General features: G+C 39.4%; 1 protein-coding gene across 1 annotated transcript in view; it reads right to left on the reverse strand.

The window, feature by feature from the left end:
* MED27 (mediator complex subunit 27) overlaps window positions 1-19,813 on the reverse strand; it is a 110,209-nt gene that overhangs the window by 76,153 nt on the left and 14,243 nt on the right. The window contains exons 4-5 of the mRNA XM_009287023.1: window positions 19,691-19,800; window positions 16,757-16,901 (exon numbers count right to left, since the gene is read on the reverse strand). Of these exons, the coding sequence (XP_009285298.1) occupies window positions 16,757-16,901; window positions 19,691-19,800 (255 nt within the window). The remainder of the gene's footprint in view (window positions 1-16,756; window positions 16,902-19,690; window positions 19,801-19,813) is intronic.

Here is a 19,813-nt window from a genome sequence, read left to right on the forward strand (position 1 = left end):
AACTTTTTTTCCCCCCCCCCCCCCCCCATCAACCCCTTTTTCATTTCAGGACTCCTTTTCCTTTGTTACAGGGAAAATTAATTGTATCTGAGCAGGTGAATGTTCTATGTCCCTGCTGCTTTTAGTTCATGCAACCTGCTACAGCAAAGCAGTTGTCTCATTTGCATTGTTGCAAAAAATTAACAAGAAACTTATTTACCTCTGTATGCAGATACAGTTGCCTATTACATGGAAATATGACTTTACAAAACATAATATTCCAAAGCTGCTTGGTCTCTGAGGACATCTGTATAATACCAAGCTGCCACATAAAACGCTACTAATGAGATGTTGTTTTGATTCCCCACAATCAAAGGTCTCCAGCCATTAAGAGGGTTATGCCATCTCTCTCTTCTGTCTGTGCTGCACTTTGAACAGACCATATCACCCCTTGGATGCGTCAACTCTAGGAACTGAACGGATCATCTAACAAGACAGCTAGACTGCAGCTTTCCTCACAGCCTTCCCCTGAGAGAGAGAGATTTGTTTCTTCCATTTCTGTAGAGTCTAGTGGACTCCTCTCCGCTTCAGGTCTTCCAGAGGGAAGGTATTGGCTTGGAGGAAATACAACTAGCTAGCTCCCCCACTGACAGGAGAAAGCAAGCACATTGACTTGTGCCCTTTATGTATTGATGCTTTAGCTGAGTAAATTAAGATGTACAGCGGAAAAGCAAAGAGCACCAGAAGTGGGTATACGACCTAGAAAAGCATAGCAGCAATTTTATATCTTCTTCAATCTTCCTGAAATGTGATAACAGTTGACCTTTAAATCTAGTAGATCAACCAATCAATTCTGCTGGAACAACCCTGTATATGTGATCTAAGAGCATACCCATACTTTAAAAACTTCCAATGGCTGCCTGGCATAGTCATTTTATTTTGCTGTAAAAGTTACCAAGACTTGTCTCAATTGATTTTACTTGCAAGAAAAACACAACATCAAAACTGCAGCATCAGCAGACACTAAAGGTCTCAGCTTCTTGCAGGATGAATGCAATATCAATAGTTATTAGGATGTATTCATAGAAGGTACACAAGAGGGATGGAAAGAAGATGCTAGTAATCTTACTTAATCCTAGCACAGCCCCAAGTCAGGTTCTTTAGACTGTGGGGGAAAAAAAATTGCAAGGAAAACAATAAACACTCCAAAATATTTGTCAGGCAAAGTGTTGAATTTGGAACTGAAAGCATATTTAACAGCTCTTCAAGTAGTAAAGCTTTTGTGTCGTGTTAGATGTTGTTTTATTTCAGCTGATAAATTGTGCTCTAACAAAATAACCCAAAAGAGGCTTCAGGATGGTATTTGCCCACAGAGGGCTCAGAAGTGAGATCAGCAACCACTAGTGGTCCTACTCATACGCGGCGTCTCTCTCAGATTTCTCAGAGTACTCATTCTGTAGCACAATCCTCATTTTATATAGACAGGAAAACAAAAGACATGCATAACAAAGTGACTTGTGAAACCTCATCCAGCAAGCTAAGGAGAGAGGAAAGAAAAGGATGCACAACTCCAGAGTCCCTCCAGTCCCGTTATAAACTTGGCAACACTGCCACGCCTGAAACCTTAAGCCTCCCCATCAAAAATGTTTTGAAATGTCCTCACACGGTATCATCATACACTTGTGTTCACACAGTCAACTAGATAGCAAGTTCTTTTATGCAGAAAGTCATTGACTTCACTCCATATTACATGCTAGGTTGTCCAAAAGAACCAGAAAATTGGAAATGAAAGGTTAGCTTTTGTTTTATCGGGCACAAGAGAGCTTACAGACTTGATCGGCTCTGTGATCTATGCAATTTCTACAAACAGCTTTGGAAGAGGCACCAAGCAGTGCAGTCAACCGGGGCGGGGGATGCGGGGGGGAGGGATGGAAGAAAAGACGGCACTGAGCAAACTGAAAATGCTACATTGAAAATTCTGAAAATACCAGATTTGACTCCAGAGCAAAACTGAACCATAAGGCAAGCCAGAGAACTTGTTAAGTCTGAGTGCTGAGACAACTGCAGAGAAAATTCTAAATAGAACCCAACGGAAAGCATATGGGTAGGGCAGGGAACATTAGAATAAAAATCTAACTAATGGTAAAACACACAGTGATGTTTTTTCTTAAGTCATGTAGGAAGAGAAACATATATCCAATCTCATTGAGAGATAACCTTGTGGGGAGGAGGCAGCTATTATTCTTTTAACTGCAGCTTATTTGATACAAAAGTGACATTTTCTCTGAATGAAGAGTACTTTTAACATAAAGAAAAGCCAACTTCTGAAATGAGATAGAGCCCAGTAACACTGCAGGAGTTGAGAATGTCATGATTTCCATCAAAAAACCTGTTTTGCAGAGATTAGGAACAGCTGTTTCAAACTGAATTAGACTAAAACTGGAAACAAGCTGTCAAGACCCAAAAAATATATTTTATACATAAAAGAACATATTTGATTCAGCTGTTTTATCGTGGTGGTCAGCCAAAAGAGAAAAATAAAGTAACATTCTGAGATTCCAGACGTTGTCGCAAAGACTCTCTCATTTTTAACACTCTTTATGTAGATTTATTCCTTTGAGCATTTGGAATAGGAAAAATGTCAAACAGCTCATATCACAGATTCTTGAGTATTTTCAAACCATGGGCAGCTTAAAACAGTTTAAAGACACCTGAGGACTCTTTCTGCTCTAGTCCACATTCTCTGCATCTTCTGTAGCAGTAACAGGATGTCGCAATAAGGAAAATACACTCAATTGCTGTTGACAGGAAAAGATTAAAATAATTCACTTTAACCCACCACTTGTGAGTAACAGTACATGTGTACAGCTCCTTTTTGTGCATGCCTGCAGATCCTAGAAGGCTTTTAGTGCGTATTTTCAATATCGATTTCCACAGGAATTGCAGTTTCATATAATGAGTAGTAAATACATCTATTTTAGAATATACTGTAAAATGTCACATCTAGATATCATTCCTTTGTGTCTAATGGCCCATGCAGTATACAGAGCACCGCTCATACTATATCGCTGTCAGTTACAGAAGCTTAGAGAACCCAAATACAATAACCAAATTAATCAAGACTGCTGCTGGTTTTGAACAGAACTGTTTGTTCCAAAGCGCAACTCTGAATATCAAAGACCCCTGTGATTTTATTACATGCTGTAAGATGTAGCCATTATACTCTGCTCTCCAACCAAATCTAAAGTAATCTTGAAAATATCCTTAGCATTTCAACATGTTCGTTACTTTTCATAATAATGATATATACTAATTCTAGCCAATAAGTATATTAGTTATTACTGTCAGCTTGTCAGTACATGTGCTTTTGAAGAAGAGGTATCTGGGAACAAGCCAATTCATGAGCATATAAAAAATGCATGCTCAAAAAAATGCATTTTTAACTCATTAAGACACCAGGCAAGCGTGCAACTGCAGTCATGCGCCATTTCAGCTTTCAGATTACTCACACGGTCTAGCTTTAGGCATTAAACTTGAGTACTTAAGTTTTCAGCAAACTCAGTGGAGCACCAGAGCGTGATTGAATGCTTCACACTAAGCCAAGAACCTTACAAAAGAGCACAACAAGATAACTGCTGCTCAGGATACATAAACTACGATCTTTCTGTGAAAAGATCAAAACTGAAAGACTAGCACCTGGTAGAATCAATCAGCTTTCATTAAATCTTCCTTTATTACTTCAGAGGACATCTTTTTCTAGGTATACTGTAACTGAACAAATGTCAGTGGTTAAAAGATTTTATTCATGTTTTTTGTTTCTTGTCCAAGTGGAAGCCTTACATTCAGGCATTTAAAAATAGATAAAATGAACTGCTATACATGCTTGGGCTAATCTTGTATCGGTAGAGAGAGCAATAACATGTACTGATAAGTCATCTTTATTTCCAGAACTTCAGGATTTTACAACTCCAATCGATTTAAATGCTAGCTCACACCAAGAAGATGTACCAACAACAAATGGAGTTAGGAGTGAAGTAGCTCCAAGTGCAACGTTCATATTCTCGTCTCTATTCTCCTATCAACCCCCGAAACCTGCCCGACTGTGACACTACTCAAACTTCTAGAGAGCCAAGATAGGTTTCTGCAACAGCCAAACAAGCCTGACAGTCAACCATAAAGTTACATAGGCTACAATTCTTAGTACCACGTTTAGAATATTGTTTTTTCACATTCTACTCCCAGCTGACCCAAGACAGAAGAATATAATTACAGGGGACAGCGGGGAAGAAAAAACCCAAGCCCATTTCTCAAGAGGCAGCATTTTACAACAGAAGCAAAGTCTTGGTTTTCTACAGAAGAAGAGTCATTCATCAGAGCTCCTGCAGAAAGCAGAACACCAAATTCAAGTATCCCTAAAAGCTGGGTCAGATATCCAGCCAGATCTGAAACAAAGTTCACCTGCAAAAACAAACATTTTCAGAAGAATGTAAAATGACCACATCTACTGCAAAGCACAGACTTCCTTAATGGCTTGCTTAATGTTATTAGTGAAATCTTACAACTTTGATAATTTGAAGTTGTCTGTTCTCCCCAAGCAAAATTTTATTTTACTAACAGGAATATTTTGGAAAAGCAAATTCACTCTGAAAGGTCATCCGAGATCAACTGCACATCTTTTTCAATACACCTCTATCTACATTAAAACCAAAAACCAAGCACAGATGTGAACAGTAACAGTACTGATGTCATGGTTTGCAATTCCTTATTCACATTCTTCAATTATCACAGCACCAGAGCCACAAACCACCACCACTCCTGCAGGGCAGGATTATTCTTTCCTCCCAAGAAAACAAAAATCAGTATGCATCGATCCCAAGAGGCAAGAGATTTCAAGAATCACCAGAGACCTTCTGGGTTACATGCCTTCAACATCAGAAGCTCAGTATCAACTACTGCTGCATATAAAACTCTTGCCACATTTTTGCCAAATGTACATTTCCATGAAGCAGTAGCCAAAGCAGTGCTCTGAACTGCACTTTGATTACATACAGCTCCTTATACAGACTATTTTCAATTTTATTAGCTTTTAGACGATTTCCATGTTTTGTAGCCCAGTTATCAACAGTATCTGATTAAGATACAATGGGGAAGAATTGAGTATTGCTTATATGCAATTCAAACAATTAAATCACTCTGTGAACTGTCTGAGGGGGCCAACTTTAGTAACTCCAAAAGAGAACTCCAAAAAAGATTACAGATGAGCGCACTTCTGCCTTAAAAAAAACCCACAACAAACCAAACAACAAATAACAGTCACACAAAAAGACCTGACAACAATAGTAGAGAGCAACAGGGTGACATCATTAAATTTTCCATTTTATTTGATTTCCTCTAGAAGCTATAAAAAAAAAAAATCTTCTCCATATAAAGAATACCAATGGGCTGCTTATCACCTGTATCAGTTATTTTATATTAGTGTTCGTATTCCTTGAATGCCCTTCATATGAAGGTCCCCAAACGCTTTACAATCATCTTTAATTTGCCTCAAAGAAAGTGAGACATCCTCTGTGCTTTCACGGTGGCCACCATCCACTGGAAGATAAAGCAGGCTTTCATCACTGATAGCAAGTCAGTCTGAGCCACCGAGAGCTGAGATAGCAGGCAAATACAAAATTCAAAGGCGTGCTGGGTCCGAGGGTTTATTACAATGCTGCCCTTGTTCTGCAGTCATACATATTCTTCAATTAATCCCTAGACAACATGGATTTCCAGTTACACTTTGTTGTGTTTCTCAACTTCTAAAAGTAAAGCCTTTTCTTCCGATCTAATGGTCCTACCATGACTGACTTAGCTACATACCGCAGTTCTGTGCCTGTGCATGGCTTAGTTTGATTCAAAGTCTGTTATTAATACAAAGCAATGCAGTTTTAACCAATTTGGTTTGATGAGCACATTCTACAGCTTAGAAAGGGAAAGTGATCACTGACTTACAAATTACATAATCCAGCCAACATGAATTGTATGAAGAGCTCTTGCAGAGGGAAAAAAAGGAGTTGGGGAGGAAGAACCAGGAGTGGGCAGAAGTGTTTTGGTTAAAATAGAGCAACATCAATCATTTCCATCCTGAAATAGGCTAACAGCTAGAACATTAATACTTATCAAAGAAACAGGGAAAAAAAAACCCCACTCATTAGCAAATAAAGGTGTTGCAAAGCATTAAATAATTCCCACCAGCTGACAAGGGGGCTGTGATTTATAATAGTGTGTATTGATATATCACTTCCCATAATTAGGAAAAGTGAGACTGGTACAGCTTACAGCATTATTTTGATCAGAGCCTTGAAAAATACTGTTGAATACAAACAAACACCAGGCACAACAACAGAAAAACACCATATCATGCTCTCAGGCTGCTTCAGATTTGAAACAAAGTATTCTAGCAAAATTCAGCAAGAAAGGCAAATTCTGTTTGGACACACATAACCTTATTTCACAATAGCATCCTAGTGTGAATTATTACTATTATAACTCTGGGAAGATCACAGCTATAAAACATCCAACTACATAACAAACAAGTCCGAATCAAAGGCTAATTATTTCTTTTTTTTTTAAGCAACAAAGGTACCCATCATCACTCTTCTCTTCCTGAAGTAAGAAACTAAACTCAGTCTACTAAAATGTCAATGCAATTCAACTAACCTTCAAGGGAATTATATTGGCACAAGGTGGCAAATATGGCAAATTCTCACCTGCCATAGCGTCTTTCTGGTAGTGCAAATAAAAAAGAAACCGGTAATTTTCATTTCCTTTTGTTCGAATTATTAGGTGTCAGAAACACTTTCATAGTTATATATAGTAACAATAAAAGAGTTAGGATAGCCCTGGTTTAGACTTTTGTTCAAAGCCAGCATAGGAATCAAAGACAAACCAACACAAGAATCCAAGAGCTGCAGATTCCAGGGACTCCCAGCTGAGGAGGGAAGATGCACCCTCCAAAAAGAAGATGGACATAACTGGTTGTGCCGGTTTTGGCTGGGATAGAGTTAATTTTCTTCATAGTAGCTAGTATGGGGCTGTGTTTTGGATTTGTGCTAGAAACAGTGTTGATAATGCAGGGATGTTTTCGTTACTGCTGAGCAGTGCTGACACACAGTCAAGGCCTTTTCTGCCTCTCACCCCACCCCACCAGTGAGCAGGCTGGGGGGGCACGAGATGACCAAAGGGATATCCCAGACCATATGGCATTGTGCTCAGCAGTAAAAGCTGGGGGAAGGAGGGGATGTTCGGAGTGATGGCATTTGTCTTCACAAGTACCCATTACGCATGATAGAGCCCTGCTTTCCTGGAGATGGCTGAACACCTGCCTGCCGATGGGAAGTAGCGAATAAATTCCTTGTTTTGCTTTGCTTGCACGTGTGGCTTCTGCTTTACCAATTAAACTGTTTTTATCTCAACCCACAAGTTTTTTAACTTTTGCCCTTCCTGTTCTCTTCACATCCCACCGGGGGGGAGCGAGTGAGTGGCTGTGTGGTGCTTAGTTGCCGGCTGGGGTTAAACCACGACACTGGTGTTACCCATCTCCAGCGCCCCCAGATGATGCTCTAGGCAGGATCTCTAGGGAGAATAAAACCCACCCAACATACAGTAGTTGGTGATCCTGCCTTTACTTCTACTGTTGCTATTGTTATAAGCTTCCCTGTTTTCATTATGGTTTTCACTATTTTTACTATTTTTCTCCTCACTATATTCACTGTTTTTTTATTAAACTATCATTGCATAGCTCGGAGACCCTCAGAAAAAGTTCTTGTCCCACCTTTTTCCTTCTCCAGTAAAGTATATGTTAACTACTGTAATTTCTGCCACAGAAAAAGTTTGTCCCACCTTTTTCCTTCTCCAGTAAAGTATATGTTAACTACTGTAATTCCTGCCCCCCCCCCTTGGTACAAGGTCTTTTTTCTTTTTTCCAAGGATAATTTGTACACTACCTGAATTTGCCACCCCTGTCATAGTTGGTCACTAAAAATCTATTCTGCAATAATAAAACTCAGTATTCTCCAGGCAGACAACTGAGCAATAATTAATAACTAGGGCAGTTGGAGGCAAAGAGGTAACCACCTGTTTCCTAGTCATATTAAAAAAAAAAAAACGAACATTAATGTAATTCTGAACAGCAAGGACATTTCACCAAAACATTTGCCTAAAATCACACAAAATTAAAAGCCCATAAAGGGCACTTTTCCAGACTGCCAGGCAAACAACATTAGTCACTAGCTGTATAATGCTTGGCATCTACAAAGCATTTCTGTCCAAAGAACCCAATGCACTTGAGACACATTTAGACTAGAAACTCTCCCAAGAAGTAGGTTAAGTATTATTATCCTATTTTATCCGTTAAGAAAAATGAGGCACAGAAAAATCATGCATCCTGTTCAAGGTTACAACAAAAATTAGTAAGAAAAACAAGAATAGAATCCAAGTGGCCCAGCTCCTATTTTGTGACCCATGTATAAGAAAACACCAGTTCGTGCATCATTCATTTCTCCAGTGACAGGAATATAAACTCCCATGGCTTATCTGCACAGGAAAGGAGTCCACAGCCGGTAATCCCTAAGAGCCTTTCCACTCCGGCTCCCTCTACGAAGCACTGATTCTGCTCTTACAAAGCAGATTAAAATGTGCTCTTCAGAATGCAACAGAGGTATCCTTGTAGGGACTTGTCACTTTCCCTCAATTAGAGTCTTATTTTATTTTTTCATTTGTTCCCTTCTGTAAGCAAACCAAGGGATTTTGGTCACTTCAAATCTTTTCTTTAAGTAACTCCTTTAGAGCTCCTGCTCACTGAGAATACCAGTTGTCTCAAGCTGCACCACTAACCTTCCCACTCTTACCCCAGCTAGCACAGGGGATCTTCAAAAGCAACCTCCAGAAGCACTGGGCAAGCAGATGATCCAGTTACCATGATACAGTTTTCCTCAATGCCACACGTCTGTCACTGACATTACAGTACACCTGAAAAGAACATGTTTCCCAATTTGGGTGGATGAAATCTCAGCAGCATAAGCTGGCTCTCCATGCAACAGTATGTCACAATATTACACCACCACATTTTTGCGGGAAAAAAAGTCCTGAAAGGACAAAATCTTGGCCATTTGCCTGAACTTCCAAAGAACTGCCAACATAGTAATTCAGTTACATTGTCCGTGCTACTGTAAAACTACATTAAATTCAAAATGTTTCAGTGCATCCAAAATTTAAAATTAATGTTCCTTGGAGGGAACACTTTGTTTTACAATCAAGTTGAACAAAAAAAAAATAATAATTACTTCAACAGTGTTCCTCTACTATTATGGTTAACATTTAATGTCATTTATTGTCATTAAACTCAATATTTGTGTCTAATCAATACTAAGCTACCAAGGGCAGTCGTAACAAGTCTGGACTTCCTCTACAGGCTTTATTGATTTCTTTTTTTGAGACCTACAACAAACACAATTTATACAAATAATTTATCAGGGAACACATCAAAATAATTTAATAAACAAAAACTATATATTCCTTTTCTCGTCATGTGACACAAAATCATTTTAACTCATTAATGGTAATCATCTCAACAGTTCGATTTTTAAATTTATGTAAAAACAAGAGGAAGCTATGAAGTAACAAATTTAAATCCAAATATTTTTTAGTGTATTTCAAGATGCAGATCAACAGTAATTTTTTTCATTTTGCAAATGCCAGCGTATTACTTCCAAATAAATTTATGACAACTCCTATCCAGCTTTGTTCACTTGGAATATGTACAACACACTGATACTGTAAAGTTTATGCAAGTTACCATAATCTTCTTTTCACAGATGAGTAAATTAAATAATTTGATCTAAATCCTACTCACCCAGAGAGTCACAGGGTCAGAAAAGTTGATTTTTTGCTTTCTGCTTGAAGTGGTAGATAATAGCCTTTCCAAACATGCGGTTATCATGATTTTTTTAAGTACCATCTCATGATGATAAAACAATACCACCACCACTCACATACACCTACCCACGGAGGTTCAGACTATGGAAGCGTTGGAATTGGAATATAGCAAACGGACAAATGCAGCTCTGAAAACAGTAGAACATACAACACTGCACTTCAGTGAAGTTTAAGGCAAGGAAAAAATTTAAAATAACATCACCTGTTCAAGACTACAATTGTTCTAAATTTCCCCCACTTCTACTGCTGTTAATAATATTATTTGAAAGTCTGAAAACAAACTCTTTACTGCAAAGGGGGTGGGGGGAAGGAAAGACAACTTGTAGAAGACAGTATTTTCACTTGGGCAAGTAAACTCTGCTAGTACTGCTATCACTCAGCAACTTGGGGAAGACCGTTTGCTGCTATCCAACAAGACTGTTTCTTAAGTCTGGTAGAAAGAGGAATTCTATGGTGTTGGTTTGGTAGCTGATCATTTTGCATATACTCTTCAAATAAACAAACAAAAGCAAATAAGCAAAAAATCTCTACCAGTAATTAAAGCTCAAATGTTGGGCATGAACTACTTGACAGCAACCCATTAAGAGAGGGGAAACTTGCCCTATAAAAGCATTTGCCTTGCTCAGTGGACATATTTCTATTCCACCAAAGTCAATGGAAACACCTTAACAGACACTGCCTCGGGCATGCACAGGGCTAGGGTATACAATTGCTTTGCCAAGGGCAAAGAGGATGAACAAATACACACTACAGGCAATAAATAACCTCACTAAAGCACCAGATGGAAAACAAAAGTTCATACCAAAGAATGAGTTCAAACTCCTGGATTCCAAAAATCTGCATCCGCCCTGACTGCCAGCATTACTATAGCTGGATCAGGCAACCACACCATCACAAGCTTTATTAAACATTTTATATATGAATAAGTATATAATATTGGTTTAATCACGCCATCAGCAAGTATTTTTTCCCCCACAAAACCCCTTTGTCACCCAGTATTGAGAACAAATATCAAGAAACACGCAGTTGCTTAGTAAATGATGCTCTTATTCATGAGATCATGCTCGCATCTACTGCGGAAAAGGAGAAGCACCCAGGAACAAGGAAGGCCAGCGTAAGGGCACTTGCTACAGAAGTGTCCTGAAGAGCAAGAGAGGTGAGTTCTTCCAGTGCTCTGTCGCATACATGAGGTCACATCTTTTTTTTTTTTTTTTACAAATCAAAACTAGTGAGGTCACATCTTTTTTTTTTTTTTTTTTTACAAATCAAAACTTAATCAGTATTTCAGTCTAATTTAGTGAGCGATTGTTAACAATTCCTTTCATCTAAACTTATAGCAAATGCATCCTCCCCTGCGGTAGTTTCTTGTGACATCCAATATAATGCAAGCAGCAAGCACCTGGTAACGAGAGATAAGGCAGCAGCACCCTGCAGGTCCAGTCCTGTTTCAAGTAGTACCAGGCCACGCACATACAAACCAGAAACCCTTCTGACTGCTACTGTCATCTTAGATTTCAGCTGCTCAGACACAACAATCATATTACAAAAAATTCAACAGCTGAGATGTACATAATTACTGAAACCAGAAATCAACTACAATTACCAGACAGAGACAGTCCACATTAAAAAAAACAAACCCAAAACCCACTACTGATTTCTACAAACTTCCTAACTTACCGATAATACTTTATCTGCATTACCCATACAGAATGACAGCTCTTTTTTGTCTTATCTAATATTATATCTTCAGTATTACATTAGAGGGCACATATAGATCCTTCTGGGAAACAGCACTTCAATCGTAACGAAGAAAACCTCTTTTCTTAAATAGAATTGAAGAGGAGGGGGAAAAAAATTTATCAAGTAGACCTAAATACTGTTCCATGGCTACTACATGCCTCCACGCACCCTACAGTCAAAGTAATTTACTTATATGATATCTACTGATACATAAAAGAAGCTAAAGCAAAGAAGAAAAACCATTTATCTCTTGCTTGCAATAAGAGCAACTTAAACTTCCTGTCCTTTTCAGCTATAGCTTGTGAGCTCTGTTAAACACCTGGGAAAGTAAAGTTCCTTTACAGCTGCATGTGTATGTAATTAATACATTTGACAAGCTGTTGTGTTCCCAAACAGCTGCTTCCATTATACGGACAACTTTACCATCTGCAAAACTATTGCATAAACTACAGTAAGTAAATATCAGGATAGCAGGTGCTAATAAATAACAAGCCCTGCCAAGATAACACACTTCTGTAAGGAAAGTTTTAACTTTTCCCGCTGTACTTTTCTGTACCCCTGGAGCAGGCAAACTTAAGATACTCAGAAACAGAGGAACTAGCGTTGTGACTCACAGGAGCAGTAAAATAAGGTTTGGGGCAAATAGCTCTGAAATCACAATTAAATGCAATTAATCTCTACTGCATTAAGCCAAAGAGTTAGGTCAGTAAATTCACACCTAAAAGTGAGTTTCCTCACAACACATAACCAGCCACAGCTACACATATTAAACGTGGTAAATAAAACAAGTTGAAAAGCATCAGGTAAGTCTAATCTCCTATGTTAACATCCATACCTTAAACAAAATTTTCTATTTATGTCTGTGAATATGATCTTCACCACCCTTCCCACTCAGCACTGCTACTTAACCCAGAAAGCTTGTCCATGCATCCAAGACCAGATCAAAATTGGGCATTTGCTTGACTCGGCATCAAAACAAAGCTGCAAATATAAACAAATAACTGTTCTAACATCCAGTATCTCATGAACCACAAGGAACTATGACTAATACAGACTCAGCTGAAATTTAAGAAAACAAGACTAAACAAGCTATTACTTGTGCAACCAATTTTGCCGGAAAAAGTAAGTCACATAGGTAGATATGATCCACCTCCCGATTTACAAAACTGCTTAAGTTTTAGGGACACTCATACACTAAAAAAAAAAAAAAAAGCAGCAATTTGGTAGTACTATGCTTTAAAGAACTTCATGTGGTTTATGGTATTTGGAAGGTTACTGTCATTATATGCTCCAAAAACTGGCTGAGACTATAATTTCCAAAGCAGAAATACTCATAGAAGTGGACCAACTAAAAATCTCAGCTTTTAAACAAACAGGCTAGGATAACTTTTGAAATGCTGGGATTTTTTTGGTTTGGGATTTTGGTGGTTTGGGTTTTTTAAAGAATTACCATTTCAGGCCTCTAATTGTTCTTTCAATTTTAGATAAAAAATAATGCAGCAAAGCTTGCTTTTTTTAAAAATATATAGTACTATGTATAGTGCTTTGATATACTGAGCAATAATTTGCTTCTCATGAGATAGCCCAGTTATTCCTACCGACCTTACTCATTCTTGTCCTACAAGCTACTACTACCAGCCTCCCCATGTTTTAAAAATAAACAGAATGCATTGAAACATGCAACACAAAGTCTGCGTACTCATTTTCCCTATATTTCATGAATGTCCTTTTTGAATTGCACCACAGCCCCGAAACTCTCCTCCACCTATCCTCCCCTGGCAGCCATGTGGCTATTCATGCCATCAGTAATACACGAACAATCAAAGAGAGAGGAAAATGCCCTTATCTCAGCTCATCAAAAATACAAGCAAGCAAGCCACAAAGGGGTCACAAATTAAAAATTAAATGCAGACAGACATAAACTGTATTGACACATCACCACATCTAAATCCTCCCTTCGAAGCAACAGAAAACACCAGACACGCATAATAAGAACAGAAGGCGGCCAAAAGATGTAATGAAATAACACTTATTCAAGAAGTGTATTTAGCGATGAAGACTTAAGCAGCAATATACACAAGCATCAATAGGGTCTTCACTGCTAATGGTAAATCCAGCAGCTAATACCCTCACACAGGCAACACATCTGCTGTTAGAAACAGGGGCAACCTATCCACGCCTGCTGGTTATTGCAAACCCTAGAAAGGATGCTAGTAAAGTTCAGAAGAACCATTAGGTAGAAAGTAGCTATTTAAATACAACTTAAACAGTATCTTTTATTTTAGCTGTAAAACAGAAGTCAAAGGCAACAGAGATAAAAGAAAGAAAACCACTGGTTTTCCCCCCGGAACATTTAACTGTGTATGAGTGCACAGGACGCTAAAACTTTCTGCCTTCTGAAATCAGAATCCAGTATTACAAAAAACTGCTCTTCAAAGCTCCATAACGCTCTAAGTTAATAAAACATTCCATTAGAACAACTCTGCCAAAGCTATTACCAGCTGAGTTTACTCTGATAACGACCTAAAGAAGTAATTAAATCACTGAAGACTTAACTGGGTTACAAGTTTAGGAGTTTTCATGTCTAAATGTTAGATGGTTTTATTTTTTTCTGGAGGTAGCAAACAAATTATTTTTTTCTTCAGTGCCAATAATCTGCTGCTAACAGCAAGAAACACAAGCAAACATGAAACATTTTCTCAATTAATAAATCTCTTCTTAAAAATCCTTCATGTCCCCCATTTTCCAACCATACCAAATTGCCGTCAATGCTGAATTCTACTGATTTTAGAAGTTAACACATATTTGTATTCTGAAAAGTGACTGTACAAACATTATTGTGGTATTCATGCAAACATTACTGTAGTATTCTATTTTAAATCTGAATAATATTAGATTGGTTGGATCAATGTATAACAAGAATTTGCCTATGAAGTACTTGCGTAGTCTGAAAGTCTTCCTTGCTCATGTATCACAATAAATAATTGAAAGTGGAATTGTTTCTTTTAATGCCCTAAATATTTTCAGATTTATTATTCTTGCTTACTCCTGCTGTCTTGTGTAAGGTTGTTAAAAGCTACAACTCTGGAATCTCTCACTAATAACAATTATCATAACAGAAATGAATCCATCTTTTACATTTTGTAACAGCTCACTAGTATTTCAAAGATAATTTTAAGAAAGCTTTTAAATACGTATTCATTTAAATATTTCTATAAAAAGTAATAAGCGTGCTCAAAAAATTCAGGATGGGAACAGGCAACCTGAAACATAATGGTGCTCAGACAGAGACCAGTAATAAAAGCAACAATGCAATGTTTACTTATTTAATAAAACCAGATGTGAGGAAAGGAATATTTTTGACCCACAAGTAGACTATGTTCAGAGCAGAGAAGGAAAGATAGCTATCAGATTTCTGTCTCTAGATATAGTCAGCATACAGGTTTATGGAACTGAATTATGCTCACGAGAAAGAAGTTTCTTTCAACAAAAACAATTAATTTTTTAAAAATGTAAAAAACTGCATTAACTTTATCTGCCATTTTTTTTTTTTAACATTACTTAAAATTCAATGCAATATATATAATCTGAAAACACTAGGTATGCCAAAGCTGTTGAATACAAAGCTACTTCTGAGACCAGGTGCAAATGGTTTTTAGCAAGAGCAAATGGTATGGAAAGGCATCAAGATTTCTGATGACGACAACTTCCCTATATGTTTTTCTTAGAAATAGATTTGGAGGTGACATAAGCTCTTGATCCTCTGTTCTAATATCCCACTGCCCTCTGCTACAGTGTTTACTGCCAGATGCAAGGACACAATATACTTTTATTTTATATCTACATAAGATGCTAAACAGCTAACGTGGCATGGTCACACTCAAAGAGTTGCAGTCAACGGCTTGATGTCCAAGTGGAGACCAGTGACGAGTGGCGTTCCTCAGGGGTCGGCAGCGGGACCGGCACTGTTTTTGTTGGCGACATGGACAGTGGGATTGGGTGCACCCTCGGCAAGTTTGCCAACGACACCAAGCTGTGTGGTGCGGTCGACACGCTGGAGGGAAGGGGTGCCATCCAAAGGGACCTTGACAAGGCTGGAGAGGTGGGCCCGTGTGAACCTCATGAAGTTCAACAAGGCCAAGTGCAAGGTCCTGCACATGGGTCAGGGCAATCACAAGCACAAATACAGGCTGGGCAGAGAATGGATTGAGAGCAGCCCTGAGGAGAAGGACTTGGGGGTGTTGGTTGATGAGAAGCTCAACATGACCCGACAATGTGCCTCCCACTCTACTCTGCTCTGGTGAGACCCCACCTGGAGTACTGCGTTCAGATCTGGGGCCCCCAACATAAGAAGGACACGGACCTGCTGGAGCGAGTCCAGAGGAGGGTCACAAAGATAATCAGGGGGCTGGAGCACCTCTCCTATGAAGAAAGGCTGAGAGAGTTGGGGTTGTTCAGCCTGGAGAAGAGAAGGCTCTGGGGAGACCTTACAGCAGCCTTCCAGTAGCTGAAGGGGCCTACTTCAGAAAGCTGGAGAGGGACTTTTTACAAGGGCATGTAGCGATAGGACAAGGGGTAATGGCTTTAAACTGAAAGAGGGTAGATTTAGATTAGATATAAGGGAGAAATTCTTCATTATGAGGGTGGTGAGGCACTGGAACAGTTGGCCCAGAGAAGCTGTGGATGCCCCATCCCTGGAAGTGCTCAAGGCCAGGCTGGATGGGGCTTTGAACAACCTGGTCTAGTGGAAGATGTCCCTGCCCATGGCAGGGGGGTTGGAACTAGATGATCTTTAAGGTCCCTTCCAACCCAAACCATCCTATGATTAGGGAGTTAACACCCCCTTTGAAAAGCAAGGGCACACCTCAGTATCACAGAAAAGTCTCCTCTCAATTAAAGCACCATTTTTACCCTTTAAAAGTACATTTAGGTACATATTATGCTCCTCAACTTCATAACAAACTCAGCAATTTTGAGTCTCACACACTCAGAGGTCTACTGTGCCACAAATCAAACATACTGTAGGAATACACAACTAAATCACATTGATGTATTCTGTTACCTTATTTGACCATTTGTAGGCTTGAAGAAGTTGGCTGTAAAGAGGTGTTTTGTCCTGAACAGGATCTAGGCTCAACAGTCCACTATTGTGCAGGGGATGGTTCTCAGATGGTTTACCAACTAGGTTGCTCAGACGCTCCAGTTCACTGAAAGAAAAGAGAATAGTAGTTTTTTTAAAGTCAGATCTGCAGATACAGATATCTGAGAGGTACAGTCCTGCTGCAGCAACAGCAATCATGCATGAACTCTAATTTAATACCTCTGTGAGTTTTAAATACCTGCCCAATTCGATTAAAAAAAAAAAAAAAAAAAAACAAAAAACACAAAACAAAAAACACCACACGCACACAAAACTTAATCACTGTCATTACCCAAACAATTTAAAGTGGTCTGTTAGTCATTAAGCTCAGTGCTTCTAAAGAGAGAAAGTACAAGTCAAGAGTCTTTGTAAGACAACCTGGAAAAAGGCCAAACTGTGGTGGGTCCTGTTCACAAGCACTTCCAGAATCCAGGGCATCTTCTGAGCAATGCATACCCTCAGAAACTTCAAAATTCTGACTTGAGCATTGGCTGCAATACTAGGGGCAATACTAGAAATATTTTTTTTCCCATCAAGCAGGCAGATGCCTCACCATTTCATTAAAGATCTAGAAATTAAAATTGTCCTCATATAAATATACAGAAGAACTGGCATTAGTCCTAAGCCTGGAGATGGTCCTGCAAAGTCTGTGATTACTCTCAGCAAGTATACGCATTCCAAGTTCTCAGGGCAAGGAAGCATCTTCTGTTTTCCACGAGCAATTTTTACATTTGTAGATGCTTATAAAATACTCAACTAAAGCATAATAAGCACACTTTTCCCATGGAAAAAAAAGCTCACCGTGAAGTGATCTATTATTGCTTCATATCTCATCTGTCAAACACTACTTTTAATAATAACAAAAGTTAAGTAATTTTTAAAACTTGCATTAATCAGCTGTAGAAGAAAGACTGGCTACTTTGCACAGATATAAAATGCAGTTTTTCAAGCGACATGACTAATCGGGTGCCTTTCCTTTTGACTTCTGAATGTTACATCCCACTCCGAACTTCAGAACTTCCACTAGATTAAAAGCAGGATTCAGACCCTTCAAAGGGTGACTTCTGAAAATCTCTGTAAAGAAAAACCCCAAGTATCTCAATTTGCACTTAATGAAGGTTACGAAAATAAATGCCAACAATCAGGGAACCGACACTTAAGAGACTTCCACACTTTACTACCACAAAATTCTCCTTTATTAATCATCATTCCTTCAAGTTTCCATGGCCTACATTCTTTCTAAGCCTCTGGTGCTGTGAACAGTCATGAATGTGCGTAATATTTCTTGACAAAAGAATACAATAAAATAAATGTGAATAGAGAAAACAACTAAGGATTTGTTGAACAGGGATCCCAGCCAATACTTTCACGACGTGAGCCAAAGTCCACTGATATCGTTAACTTCAATCCACCTTGGAGTATTCCCTTGCTACTTGAAATCTGTGCTTCCCAAACACGTAACAGAATGTGTAACACTTCGATGCTGTACAAATTACAATATTTTGGGGCAGTTATGTTTCAAAAAAGACAAATTAAATATACACCAAAATATTAAAAAAAGTTATCTTGCAAGGAATCAGGAAAGAAATGTGACCAAAGCACTGATAAGCATATCCACTAATGGCGTGGAAGAGATGGTGGAAAAGGAACTGGTGAAGTTTGGTGATGAAGCTACTCTCAGATATGGTAGGACAGGGACTGACTGCAAAGAATTGCACAAGAACTTCACAGCACTGAAATGCTGGATGATAAACTGCAAAGTAGAGGAGTGTAAAATACTACACACGAGACAAGATAGGTCAGAGCCAATTGCTATCTATTATTGTTTGGGAATAAGATTTCGGGGTTATACTAGATAATTCTTTAAAAAGAATTACCGAGCAAGACAAGAAGGATAACCAAAGGAATGGCACAGCTTCCATGCAGAGAATCATGAAGCCTCCTCAACTTGAAAACAATAAAAACCAAAGGGGTACAACAGAAGTCTATAAAGCTGTGTACAACATCATTTGTAAGAATTATTATCTACCATCTTTCCCAACAGAAGGGAAGAAGTAGGTAACAACTTATATTACCGCAATGAGAACTAAAAATCAGCAAGGCCTATTCGCCAGGAAGAAACAAGTTCTTATCCGCAAGACCCTGAATCCTAAATCTCAGGAGGCCAGAAGATGTGCTGGGAAAGGGCAGTTATGTGCTTGCCCTGCCCTTGGACACCTCCCTGGACAGCACTGATGGCTTCCAGGAGGATACAGCTGAACCCAACAGTCCACAGGATCCACATGGACCATCAGCCTCAACAGTTTCTCTCTATTTACGTGAAACACGCCTGCTGGCGCTAAACAACTATACTTAACGTGTACTAACTTTCCAGCCTTACAAGTTTTCGTAATAAAATGGTCATTCCTGAACCACCTGGAAGCTAGTGAATAGTCAGAGCCTAGAAATTGATTATTTTTAACTTTTTTTTTTTTAAAAAAGACTTCAGAAAACAGAGAAAAATCTCCCCGCAACCAAAAGCATTCAGCCTGCCAAGGCAATCCCACCGACAGCTCCTTTTTTAAAACAAAACAAGAACAAAAAACAGGTAAACATTATAAGCAGCACTCATCCCTTTGGAGGCTCTGGAATGAAACACCACGGAGGGGTAACGCGCTCGATGTTGGAAGGAATAAACCGGAGCGTTTTCGCAATTATTTGCCTAAAACTTTCTCCGGGAGCGGAAACGGCACCGCCGGGCGCCTCCGAGGGGAGAGGCCCGAGGAAGCCCGGGACGCCTCTCCCCGCCGCGCCGCCACCGCAGGGCCGGGAGCCCGGCTGCACACCGACGCGGGGGGGCCCCCTCAGGCCGCTCACCCCAGGTCGCGGCGCGGGAGGCCCGGGAGGCCTCTCCCCGACGCGCCGCCACCGCAGGGCCGGGAGCCCGACACCGACGCGGGGGGGAAGGGAAGCCCCCTCACGGCCGGCTGCTCCCCCCAG

This window comes from Aptenodytes forsteri, unplaced genomic scaffold (genome assembly GCF_000699145.1).
Source record: "Aptenodytes forsteri isolate BGI_AS27 unplaced genomic scaffold, ASM69914v1 Scaffold136, whole genome shotgun sequence".
Classification (NCBI taxonomy): Eukaryota; Metazoa; Chordata; class Aves; order Sphenisciformes; family Spheniscidae; genus Aptenodytes; species Aptenodytes forsteri.